The following is a 12,981-nucleotide window of genomic DNA, read 5'->3' as shown; positions in this document are numbered from 1 at the left end:
ATAATATAATATATAATAGCTTGTTTACGTTTTCGGCCCAAAATTTTCGAACGTAAATCGTAGATTAAGGGGTTAATGGCTAAAACAGCACTTGTACAACAGCTTTCGTTTCTTTTCCATTTTTGAGACATTAAGAACTATGCAATGAAATAACACCAAGAAGTTGCATGAACATTCCTGAAAATGGCAAATAAAGTCACTTATATAATGTGTCATCAAAGCACAAAACAGATATTAGAATAGTAAATATTTTAAATACATAAAAAGTTTCCATGATAAAAAAGGGGTATTTTTTTTAAACATCATAAAATTATAAGATCTAATTAGAAGGAGAAATAGTGACTTAAAGAAAATATCTAGAAATTTCTACGAATTCCCGTTTACATCGATGATATTAATAAACAGAATTCAATAACGTAAATTGATTGAAAAAAGTTACAAATAATATTGAGTTTATGCAACATAGGCTTATGAGATTAATCTTATAAGAATGCAAAGCCGCTTTCAAGCTATAGCTACCAATTTAGTAGATGATATATAGTCTCGTCAAAATATTCTTCTTGAAGGAGCAGGACGTTTCTGAGTTCTGTGGTTCGGTTGGCAATTCGGTACGCGAAGACATCGAAGAAAACAACATCCTAATCGCGTCCCAGGAGAGAAAGCGATACCAGCCCCTTAGCAGCGCTCCCTAATAATGACCCTCGAGTTCGTACGGCATAAACGGCTGCCTATCGCGCATTACTACTCCGAAGTGGCCACTCCCTTCTGGCAGGCCAACCTCGAGTCTAATATCTCATTACCGCGCCACCAGTCAGCCGTGCCGTGCTGCCATTACGAGATTGTTTGCTCGCGGAGCGTCTCGTCTAATGTATTGCCGACTTCCTGACGCGTTCACCCGTGTCTGACGAGAGAACCCGCTCGTTCAACCAACTTTCCGCGATAATCAACTCCCATCCGTTATCATCGCTTTCCAAAATCACCAAAATCTCATTAAATCATCCGATGTCTTCGATATCTTATTTATATTTGCCATTATTTAATTTAACAAAAATTTATGTCGGACAAGATTTCTTATAAAAAGTAATTTTTCATTAAGTTTTTGGTACCTTTGCTTGTACTCAGACGCAAGAATTCTTATTTTGCTCTACCTTATTTTACGAGTATTTCATTCTATCCGTCAAAACATTGACCATAATGCCAGAACTCACCCCCACAAAGCTACTCACGCATTACTTCGATCCATCTCGGTGGCCGTGCCACCCCCGCGCGCCAAATAAAACGAAAAAAGAAAAACAATCGACGCAGCGAAACGAACTGTCGCGATGGCGAGAAGAAAGGGGACGCCTGGGATCACGATTTGTCTCGTTAGAAGGTGGAAAACGTCGACGACAGAGCGCCGAGTCGGCGCTTTCCCGGCTCTGACGCCCGCCAGAAAGCATCGACGGCAGCGAAAATAATTGGTGCCTTCCCCTTGATTCTCGACACTCGCGTAACAAGGTCCATTTCCATGGAATAACCATCAGCGGTAATTGGCACCTACGGTGGATACGCGGCCCCTATCATATTTCAGAACGAGCACAGGCGAACTAGGAGAGGGTGGGGAGAGAGTGTGGATGGGGTTGGAGAGAAGGCAGGAACAGGAAACACGGTCCAGGGGATGCGACGATGCGGATCGCAAACGCGTGTTTTATACATCGACGGCACCCTTTCGTTTTTCAGTCTGACCGTGGGGGTGACCTTTGCGGATAACAAAGCGGAGCCATCGACAGCTCGCTAACGATTCTCCGTTGCGTCCACCTTGCCAGAATCCGACAACTCGTCGTGCATCCAACATCGTTCGAACGTCATTCGAGGCACGTTGGAATCTCATTTAGTTTGGTTCATATGTCGATTGTGTGAAACGGTCCTGACTATGGTCCGACGATTGGGATGATCGAGAATATTCATGGTTTTCGAGGGTTGATTAGGGTATCTATAGTTGAAATATGTAGCGTATCATGACTTACCTGCTTCGAGAGAAAGGAAGGTGAATTTTCAAAGGCTGTCGAGGTTGAATTGCGATAGAGTTGATAGTGTTGACTTGGTTTCTATAGTTTATAGTTTATATAAAGTGGAAACTTGGCTATTTTTAAAGATCGTATGAGAATTTTTCAGGGATACAAGGTGAATGTTTACTTTATTTTACTGGGTATGTGAACTATTTTTAATGTATAAAATTGCAGCAAAATGAAATTAACTTGATTTGAATATGAGAAAATCGGCCAAGTTCCGTAGACTTCTAGTAGACGGGAAAAAGGAACTGGAGCAACGCCTTGTCACTCGTGATAAAATGCGATGCGCGCGTGATGCTCCAACAAAATTGAAGGACGATTTCTTCCGCGCAGTACTGTTCCCTCGAACATTTTTCAGAAAGAGTCTTACAAAAGAACCAATAAAAATAAGAAAAAGGAAAAATAAGGAAAGAAAAACATATTCGAAAACGAGGCGTACGAGCATCACACCCACGTCAACGTATTTACTCGCGAGCACTGTGAAATAAAAGACTGGACACAAGAGGGCGTACACAAGATGTAGCATTTAATGCTCACGTTTCAAAAAAACACTATACAATGGACACTCTCTAACATAGACCACCTTTGACATCGTCCTTCCTTTCATCGTCATCACGTTGCGATCCGTGAGTGTTTTGAACACAATCGATCCGGGCCAATTCACGCGATTGATCGACTCTGTTCCCTCTATGCCAGAGACGCCGTCACGCGTCTCTACGCAAGCCGGGGACGCGTGTACGCGCGTGTCCAGACACATTTTCTTGTTAACGGATGGACGCGTGTGTGCACGTAATCCCACGAATATGTTAATACTAATATTTTACATCGACAGGTATCAGTTTCCGTTTCACTGTGTTTTGTTCTGTTTCTACGCGTTTCCTTTAGTTCCGTTTCACACGCGTCTCTCTCTCTCTCTCTTTTGCTCTCTGAGTTGCTCGAGAGAGAGGTGAGAATATACGTAGATCGACGCGAGGGATCAACGAACATCCTCGCCCCGGGGATTCTCGAGGGGTCGAAGGAGGAACCACCTCCCGCACGACCACACGCGTATCGTAATTTCCGCGTCGTCGCGCTATCACAATCGTGCTGAAACAACGATCGAAGAAGCGGTGTTTTTTTCCCGATTTCACAAACACAGAACACAGTTCGATTCGATTAAGTTTTCTTTTTTCCATTTTTTTTTTTTGTTCAATTTATTTACCGTTCCTCTTATTTTTGCATTTTTTAATCTTTTTTACTTAAGAGTGTCAATAGGTCGTCAATACGCAAACAGTTGAAAAAATCTGATTCCATACCGATATAATAAATTTTTAGCTTACTATACACATCATCGTCACCATCAGCATAATCATAATCATCATCATATATCATCATCAGTATCATCATTGTTGTGAATAGCATCATCATCAGCATTATTTCGTAATCATTTCATCGCTTGATGATCATAATGACGATTAGTGGCGATCTTCAGGTGGCCGACAAACCCCGCCCAACACTCGTTATCGCTGTCGTCATTATGATCATCGCCGCCAACGCCGGCAACGCGGTTACTAACATCGTCGTTCTTCCGTAATTACACGATAATTATACATTACTCTTTCTTCTCCTTTTTTTACACTTTCGCGCCATCTCTTCCTTGTCCATCATTTCTTCCTAGTCGCTTCATTCCATTCGCTCGTTCATTCACGTGTTCCTTTCATACACAGCATTTATTTCTTCGATCGCACCGTTGTCTCGCTACCACTCTATTTCTCTCAGACTCTTTCTCTCTCATTCTCACTCGCGTTCTCTCGTTGCCCTATAGCCGCTCTTGTCGTCGCTCATAAAATCTTTGTTTTAAGTTTCTTTACCTTCTAACATGATTATTACTTAGATACCTTACTGTTACTTCGTATACATTTTTAAGGCGATGATTCATTCAATCGGGTGAACTCATTTAGAAAACGAACAGCCAATAAACGTCGTCCGTTCGCCGCCGTCTTCACATTCCTTTCATAAGCGCTACAACATTATGTTTTCTTTCCTTTCGTTCTTTCATTTCCCTTTTTACACGCCTATACATCTCGCACCAATTGTATAGGCTCTTTTCGTTAATCGTTCATGCGATCCTACTTTTATTTTCTATATTTTTGTTTATTCCTCTTTCCTTCTCGCCCCTTTACTCTTTTCTTCGCCGGGTAACGCGTCGCCGGGCATTTCCACGAAAATATTGATCGCGTTCTCCGACCTCGGGGGTGGTGTGTCAGCGAGCGGGGTAAAAAGACGGAGTCGTGTTCGTACGCGAGTCCACCATGGACGTTGCACTTTCGCATGCTGCTACGGAAATGCGCCGACGAACGTTCCACCGGTGTCTGTTTCATCGGGATTTTCATCGGACATCGATCTTCTTCATGAAAAAATAATTTAATCGTCGTTGTCGTAGTCCCTAGTCGCTGGTAAATCGGGACATTTACCGTGTATCAATCTACTCGAGAAATTCATCACAGACGAAAACGACGGCCCAATGTTGCTCATTTACATTCTCGTTTTATAATTTCATCTGTTTGGAAATATTGTTTCATTTTATTTGGTAAAACGATTTTGATAAAGCTCTAGCTAAAGATTCCCATTGAAATTTCTCGTATGCGCGACGACGAATCGGCGCGGAATCGAAAACGATCGACGGAGCGGTCATTAACAAAACTAAACAATATATCGTACAACAAATAGAATTCGTAAGAACACTTCGCTCCGTAAACGATCGTGCTCGATTAGGCATCATTTCGTCGGCCATCATCAGCGTTCGTCTCCATGATTGTCTCGTATTTGATAATCGATTATGTATTATACGATTGTTCATCGGACGTCGCGAGATCGTCCCCTCTAGCATTGACAAGGTCGAATTCGGATAAAAACGAAAAAATTCCACGTCTACGAGAACGACGCTGCTTATTCAGTAAAATGGTATAAAGTCTCAGTCCCCGTGTCGTAAAAAGCTCTTACTAAAAATATTGGGAGAATTTGCATCAAAATGTTAAACAACACGTCGTAGCCGCGGGACGATTTCGAACGCGCGAGATTCTACTATTTTCGCGTTTTCTCGTATACGATGTATCCAGGTAACCAGGTCGTCGAGAAATTTCAACCGGGAAAACGTGATGCTAACGCGTTTTCATGTTCCTGCTTTTCTCTTTTCAGTTTTTTATACATTTCTTTTTTAGTTTTCGTATTTTTCGTTTCAAGCGACAGACTCGAATTGTCGAAATTTGGAAAAAAATTCGCGGATGAAGGATCGCACGATCGATTGTCGCATTCGTGAAGAGGAGCTACGCACGCGTACTCGCGCTCACCGATCGGAAAATCGGTCGCGATGGATCTCGACGAGTGTCGGAAATTTCACCAATTAACCAGGACCTATAACTGACTTCTCTCGCACCTGAGTCTTTCGGTATACGTAGGTTATCATTTTTTTTTCTTTCAGTATACTAATACGCCGCTCGACCGTGGCTAGAAAAAAATCGAGCGTCGTTTCGCGTTATCGTTCCGTAGAAGATTGACTTTTCTCGCAAATACAATTTGAAAGATCGTATTTTGAGATCGAACAGGGGTAACGAGAAACGACAGCATCGATTTTCTCGTGAACGTCACGACTCGCGGCAAGAGCAGTGTGTTTACATTAAAATTTTTTATACAAGAATTGCGTGTATGCGGGCGTATTGAAAATATCGATAAAATTTGTCTCGTATGCTCTGTGTTTCTTTCGTTCGTTCGCATCTTCTTTCTCCTAAGCCTCTCTCACAATTTCCCTTCTCCTTACCTTCGTTCCGTTTCTCCTGTTATCGAGCAATTCACCCGATTATCAAAAGATACCTAGGACGAGCTATTTCGAACTTCACGCTATTCATCCTTCCATGCGTTGATTTATAATCGACGTTTAATTTAATTAAATTTTTAACACTTTCTCTCTAATTCATGTTCTCTCTTCTTTATCCTTACATCACAAAAATTCGCTTCGCTTGTGTATACTCTTTGCTTGTATCGCTTCTTTCTTTCCCTCTTTCTTCGATTCTTTTCTGCGTTTCTTGTCTACCGAATAAAATTAAACGTTGAATCAATGTTTGGAAAGTTATTCAAAATAAAAATACGAAATAAAAATTGTTCACTAAAGAAATTTTCAGCATCGTAACTGCGTCAATTAGTTTGTTAAAAAAATTGTATGAACAACGGGGTAAGTAATTTCTGAAAGGAAAACGATACGGGAAGGACGAGAAAAGTGTCGAGAAAAGTGTCGAGATCAAAATGGCCCATCTTACAGTTGCGATTTTATTCGACGATCTGTTTCGAGACAGTTCTAAGGCTAGTTCCATCCAATATACACAGCGATTACAGTCACGAGCTGCATTCGTTTCGAGAATCCAATGGAATTTCGATACATCGTGAATACCGATCAACAGTTTCGTAGAAATGTCGTCCATGTTTCGGACGAAATTTGATCTCGTTCTCAAACTTATTCTTGGAAATGGGAAAAATTTCGACGAAGCTGCAACCAATTTTGGATCGTTGTAAATATTCGAAATTTCATTGATTTTGATGTTTCTCTTTGCCCGAGGCACAATGCGGTGTCGTTGGGTTACTCGAGAATTTCACTGCGATATCGTAGGCAGTTTTGCTAGAAACTTTTCCATTAATACAAAAATTAAATCGATGGGCGGGTTTTCTCCTTTTTGACAGCAAACTAGAAGGATTACGACTTATAGGGTCAATTCGTTCTGTTTTGAGACATAGGTGAATAAAAAAGGGCATGACATTCGTCTCGATTATTATCTTTAATAGTACTGAATGAAATAAATAGTATCTTCTTTAAGCTCTTGATATTTATTCTATACATATATATATATATATATGTATGTATCCAAAAAGTGACTAATTGGAGAAAGAAAGAATTACAAACTAAGAGAAGACGAGAACGAAAGAAACCAACCAATGTGTTCCAATACGATACTCCTCGTTGTCGCACGTATTTCCCGATTCAACCTCCACTGTTCGCCGAGGATCTCACTGGTCCACAGATTCTCCGTTTATTACCGAGCCCTTTCACCTCCCCGCGGTGCGGCTAGGGGAAAAGAAAACGGCAGGAAAAGAAAGGAGCGGAAAGACGAGAGCGAGAGAATTCTGCGCGGTCGCGAACATCTCTCGTAAAGCCTTGCCAATCTTGGGTATTCCTTTGCCCTCCTCCCTTCCCACGCTCGCCGCGGTTCAATTAACTATTTATATATATACACAATATATTATATTAATTAAACTTGTAGATCGCATGTAGTTCGCCTGTTTTTAGATTCTCGCGCGTTCCTTTCCTTTCGTAATTATCCTTACGGTGCGGGGAGACGGGGCTTGGGTAATAACGCTCATTTTACGCGCGCCTGTGTCTACGTGTTTTCCTCTGTATCGCTGTATATGTTATATATGTGTGTGTGTGTGTGTTTACGCGTGTGTATCGTTTTCTATACGTGTGGAGTCGGACAGGTCGGGGAGGAGAGGTCTAACTGTGTCATCGAGTTGTAGAATGACGAAGAACCGTCTGATCTTCTCGCAGGTATCTATATTTTTGTGTATATATGTATATATGTATATACATATATATTTATTTATATTTATATATATACCTTTTTCCATATATATAAATATATATAATCCCTCACCAACTGTCGCTTGCGTATACTATTCTCCTTCCTCGCGCTCGCACATTTTCGCGCACTATCGTCATGTCTGTTTCGGTGTACTTTATCCGCTTTTGCCATCCGTTTCTTTGCTTTTTTACCTATTCTTCTTGTTTCCCGCTTCTTTCCTTTTTTTATTCTTTCGACGCGTCTCCTCGGTCCAGTACGCACATCGAACACGGCACAACACACACGAGAATAATTATCGTCCCAAAGTCCAATTAAAACGCTTGCTTGTATATATATATTACAATCGGGGGAGGGGGGCGCACATGTTACTTCAGTGTGTGTGTCTGTTATGTATATATTTATATTATATGATAACTCCTTCCTTTAATTAGTAAATTCATTTATAATTAATAACTGTACAAATTTCAATGTCACCTATATATATGCAAGTGAATGTGATCGACGCTCGAGTCCGGCACACGCGTCGATTTCATTCTTCTGTCCTAAAAGTTTCTCTTTTGTTCTGCTGCGTCCTTTTGTTTCGTTCGTTTATGTTTTTCTATTCTTAAATTTGTTCCATTCAGTTCCTCACATTGCCTATATTCTTTACCCTCGCACCGTTTTTTCATTATCGGATTCGCATTTACGTTTTGATCGTGCGTACATGCGTTTGTTAAACGTTTATTAAACGTTTGAACCGACTATTTCTCAATTTTTTCCCACACTTATCTTCCTCTCATTTCATTTCCTAGTAGGCTTCCGAAACGCCACCCACCACGTATCTAAAATTCTTTTCCCTATATATATTTATTTATACACCCATATATATCTATACACATGGATGCGCATCTGCGCGCGCGCGTTTGTGTGTATATATATATACATATATATACCGTTCGATCATATTGAATTCCATTCTCCGTAGTTTCGTGCCTCCAGAACTTCTGAATTTTCCGTTTCATCGTCTCTCTCCGCACGTGGATATCTATCTATTAATTAAATCGGATCTGAGTTCGCGAGTACCGGGTTTGCCTTAGTTCTCCAACCCCCTCTACCACTTTCGTTACTTGTATTTTTCTACCTTTTTATTTATCCCGCTTTTCTTACCACTCATTCTTAATGTACACATGCCCGCTAGAAATTGCCTATATCACTCTGTTCGAGGTTACCTCGTTCGTAGCCCCCAATGTCCTCTCTATATAATCGTTAATTAATAATAGCTCGATCGCGACCGTATTAAAATTTAACATTTAAATTCTTCGATCACTACAATATTACACCGCGACATTTGTACACAGAACAATCACATGAATTTCCATCGTATTACGCGGCTCCTCGTACTCTCGTCCTCGTTCAAGCCGCGCGTCTCTCGCCATTTGTTTTCTTTTCTCTTTCTCTCCAGCCATCTTGCTTCCGGTTCCACGCGATCCACACGCCCCGTGTCGGCCTTTCTCCGCCAACGGAGCCTTTCTCTGCTTTGGCGAACGAATCCGCCGTCCTTTGACTCTCTTTCTTTCTCCTGTTCTTCACGAGTTTCTTTTGCCCCGCCTCGATACTCGATTTCCGAGCCACAACCAGACCGACGGCTGTTTTTCCGCTTCCACCGTCCGCATCGTGTGCTCCTGGCTCGAACAGCTGGCACCACGAGCCTCGACGTGCGACGCTGCCGAGAAATATCTCCCCGCTTCCGCGTCGATCACGCCCTGGAGGCGACGAATCGCTCCTTGTTGCCCCCGTGCACCTTGCTCTAAACGCCAACCGGAGCACGCTGCGCTTCCGTCACGCTGCTACGTTTCCCGTTCCGCAAGAATCGTCATTCCATCGCCTACCTTTATTTGCGACTACTGCTGCAATGTGACAAATCATATTCTATTAATAAAACCGTTCGTTTTCTATTTGCCCCGAGGACGATGGAAAAAAGCGTTCTTCCCCGCTTTGTATATGCAATTTTCAAAGCTTCAGGGATTGTTTGATTACTGACTTGATTGCTATATCCGGAAGTGACTGACTGAATGGTAATTTGAAATAGTACGAGAATCTATGATTTGTACAAGTCTTCCGATCATACTTGGTGGAAAAGAGACGATAAGGCCGTGAAATTTGTTAGGAGATAGAATCGATGTGCTTCCAGGGGTGAAGTACTTTGAGGTTAAGACATGAGAGGCTAGTTTCAACTGTGCGAAATGTTTATACCTTTTAAAAATAAGAACGCGTATTTTTAATGTAGTCGTAAATTACTTTTTGTCAATAAATGTTCTCACAAGCGCTTGAAAAATGGGACAATTTTTATTGGAATTATTATTCAACGGGAGATATCGCGAACCTTAATAGCATTCAATCTTGATGAAATATTGGAAGCAGTACAGATTCGATGAAAGACATTTTCCGTTTCAAGCTTTCAAGAATTTCTTTACAACCAGTCTGTTTTTATATAGCCACTTAATACTTTGATTTTTTCGATCAGGAACTTTCAGAGTCACGGAATCAGAAAATGATACCAAACACAATAACAAAAGCAGTCACATAATACAAAAATACAAGCAAAGTCCAAGAAATTGAAAATCCTTTCACGAATTAAGAGATCCTTTCGCGACCTCGCAATATCATTTCCACCAATAATACCAAGAAATACTTACAATTTCCCAATGATATTAGGTTAAGTAAAAAGTTCTGAGCGTTTTTCGCTAGATGTCTTTAGTGAGCCATATCTCACGATGTGCACATCGCATCGAGTCATAGTATACACCGATTTCAAGGTGATATTACGCATCAAAAAGGTTCTTTGTCAGTTTTGTGTTCGGTGAAGCCAGTTGTGTGTTACAGCGTTCGAAAATGGAGATAAAAAAAGAGAAAATTCGATACATTCTTCAGTACCACTACGACCAAGGTGAAAAGGCGGAGCAGGCGGCCAAAAAAATTTGTGCTGTTTATGGACCCAGTACAGTATCGAATGCAACAGCAAAGCGGTGGTTCCAACGATTCCGTTCTGGTAATATGGACGTCGAAGATGAGGCACGCTCTGGTAGGCCAATCGTCGAAAATGTGGATAAAATCATGGAAATCGTCGAGTCGGACCGGCATGTGAGCACTTATTCCATTGCCCAGGAACTGAAGATTAGCCAGAAAACCGTTTGGAACCATTTGCATAAGGCTGGTCTCAAGAAGAAGCTCGACGTATGGGTGCCACATGAATTGACGCAAAAGAACCTTTTGGACCGAATTGATGCCTGCGATTCTTTGTTGAGACGTAACGAAATCGACCCATTTTTGAAGCGGATGGTGACTGGCGATGAAAAATGGGTCACATACGAGAACAACAGCCGAAAAAGATCGTGGTCCAATCGCGGTGGGCCGGCCCAAACGATCGCCAAGCGTGGATTAACGGCCAAGAAGGTTTTATTGTGTGTTTGGTGGGATTGGAAGGGAATCATCCATTATGAGCTGCTCCCATCGGGGCAAACACTTAATTCGGACCTCTATTGTCAACAACTGACCAGACTGAAGCAGGCGATCGACCAGAAGCGGCCAGAATTGGCCAATAGGAAAGGTGTTGTGTTCCATCAAGACAACGCCAGGCCGCACACATCTTTAACGACGCGTCAGAAGCTCCGAGAGCTTGGCTGGGAGGTTCTATCGCATCCGCCGTACAGTCCAGACCTGGCACCAAGCGATTATCACCTTTTTAAGTTTTTGCAAAATTTTCTTGATGGTACAAAACTGGCCTCAAGAGAGGCTTGTGAAAATGAGCTGGTCAAGTTTTTTACCAATAGGGACGAGGACTTCTTCAACCGCGGAATTATGAAATTGCCTTCAAAATGGACAAAAGTAATCGAACAAAACGGCGCATATTTAATCTAAATCGAATAATCTTGACTATGTTAATTTCATCGTCGAAATAAAGCGAAAAAGCGCTCAGAACTTTTTACTTCACCTAATAAGAACGATGTTTCATGTATTTCATCAAATTCAACCCTTTATCCGGGTTTTCATTAACGTTTACCAATTTAACCATCCGTTCGATCTTCGTTTCCGGCTATCAATCTTTCCATCGTCATCGAGCTCGTCACCGACTCGATTATCAAATCAACGATGGCCGCCGGTGTCGTGTTCGACGTCGCACGTACAACACGGAACCGGTCGAACTACTTTCCCACGTACCTTTATAAGTGATGTCCATAGTACTCTGGCGGGTAATGGTACTGATTGTGGAAGGTGGGATCACCGGGCGGCCGGTGCATCATGCTCGCCGCCTGTCCGTCCATCATGTAACCCATCGTCGCGTCCGGACTGTACGCCCCGCTCGGACCTGCGGACAATGGCGGAAACACTACACGTTACTACGGTTAGATCACTGTCCTGTAATTGGCGAGGGGATATTGGAAAAGCTTGTTGGATCCCTTGAAACCGTCATTCGCTTGCCGTTTTCTTCTCTGCGGTAAATCAAATGACGTTTTCGTGAATTTAAAAATGCGATCCAACGAGCTGTGTATCGTTTTCAGTCAATGTCACGTGCTTAAGCTTCTGTTTCTTTTTTTTTAATTTTGGGGATAATAGGGGAATAGCAGTTGATGCGATATATTAGATATTGAAAGGAAGAATCAAAGATACTAGGATTCTCGTAATCTCGAAGATATATCATTTCTTTTATTTTAATGTGTGGCTAGAATCTTTTATTTTATTCTAATCTCTCATTCATTAGAGTAGTTCCACCTTTGCAGATTGCCACCTTTGAATTCTCTTTTATATACGTTTCTTCTAAATGATTAATTCTAAACCTCGATAACTACTCCGAATCACTAGACGCCTTGCCATAAATTATCGTATGCTGCAAGTTTTCCACGCAGCAAAATCTTCATTTGAAAGCGATAATCGACATTTAAACTGCTATATTCACGACTATTTCGAACACAATATACAGAAGGTCCACGGCAAAGTTCACTCAAACTTAATTAATTCCCCACTTTTATTTAAAAAGAACTACGATAATTTGCTTAAGAACTGAAACGGTAATGAATAGTCGATGAATGACATCGACTACATCGACGCGTTCATGTCACCTGAGAAAATTCATCATCCTTGTTCGAAAGATAGGGAATATCCAAAGTGGTGGATTCTCCTCGAGAATATCAATATATTCATCTATCTAAAACAAGATCCATCCCCCACGCAACCTTAATACCGGGAAAGAGGTACGGACCGGAAACGCACGCGACGCCAGCAATTCACTCAGGACTCGACATCGGGGAATTCAATCTTCGTCTTCGTATATCGAAACGGTCGATGCG

General features: G+C 41.7%; 1 protein-coding gene across 1 annotated transcript in view; it reads right to left on the bottom strand.

The window, feature by feature from the left end:
- Positions 1–2,560: 2,560 nt before the first annotated feature.
- The window catches only part of LOC117204789 (homeobox protein homothorax-like), a 244,673-nt gene continuing 234,252 nt past the window's right edge, over positions 2,561–12,981 (bottom strand). Inside the window, exons 7-8 of the mRNA XM_033442521.1 lie at positions 11,855–12,023; positions 2,561–9,543 (exon numbers count right to left, since the gene is read on the bottom strand). Of these exons, the coding sequence (XP_033298412.1) occupies positions 11,857–12,023 (167 nt within the window). The 3' untranslated portion in view covers positions 2,561–9,543; positions 11,855–11,856. The remainder of the gene's footprint in view (positions 9,544–11,854; positions 12,024–12,981) is intronic.

Source organism: Bombus bifarius, unplaced genomic scaffold (assembly GCF_011952205.1).
Source record: "Bombus bifarius isolate JDL3187 unplaced genomic scaffold, Bbif_JDL3187 scf7180000007980, whole genome shotgun sequence".
Lineage (NCBI taxonomy): Eukaryota > Metazoa > Arthropoda > Insecta > Hymenoptera > Apidae > Bombus > Bombus bifarius.
Note: the sequence above shows the minus strand (reverse complement) of the source record. Positions and strands in the feature narration are given on the sequence as shown.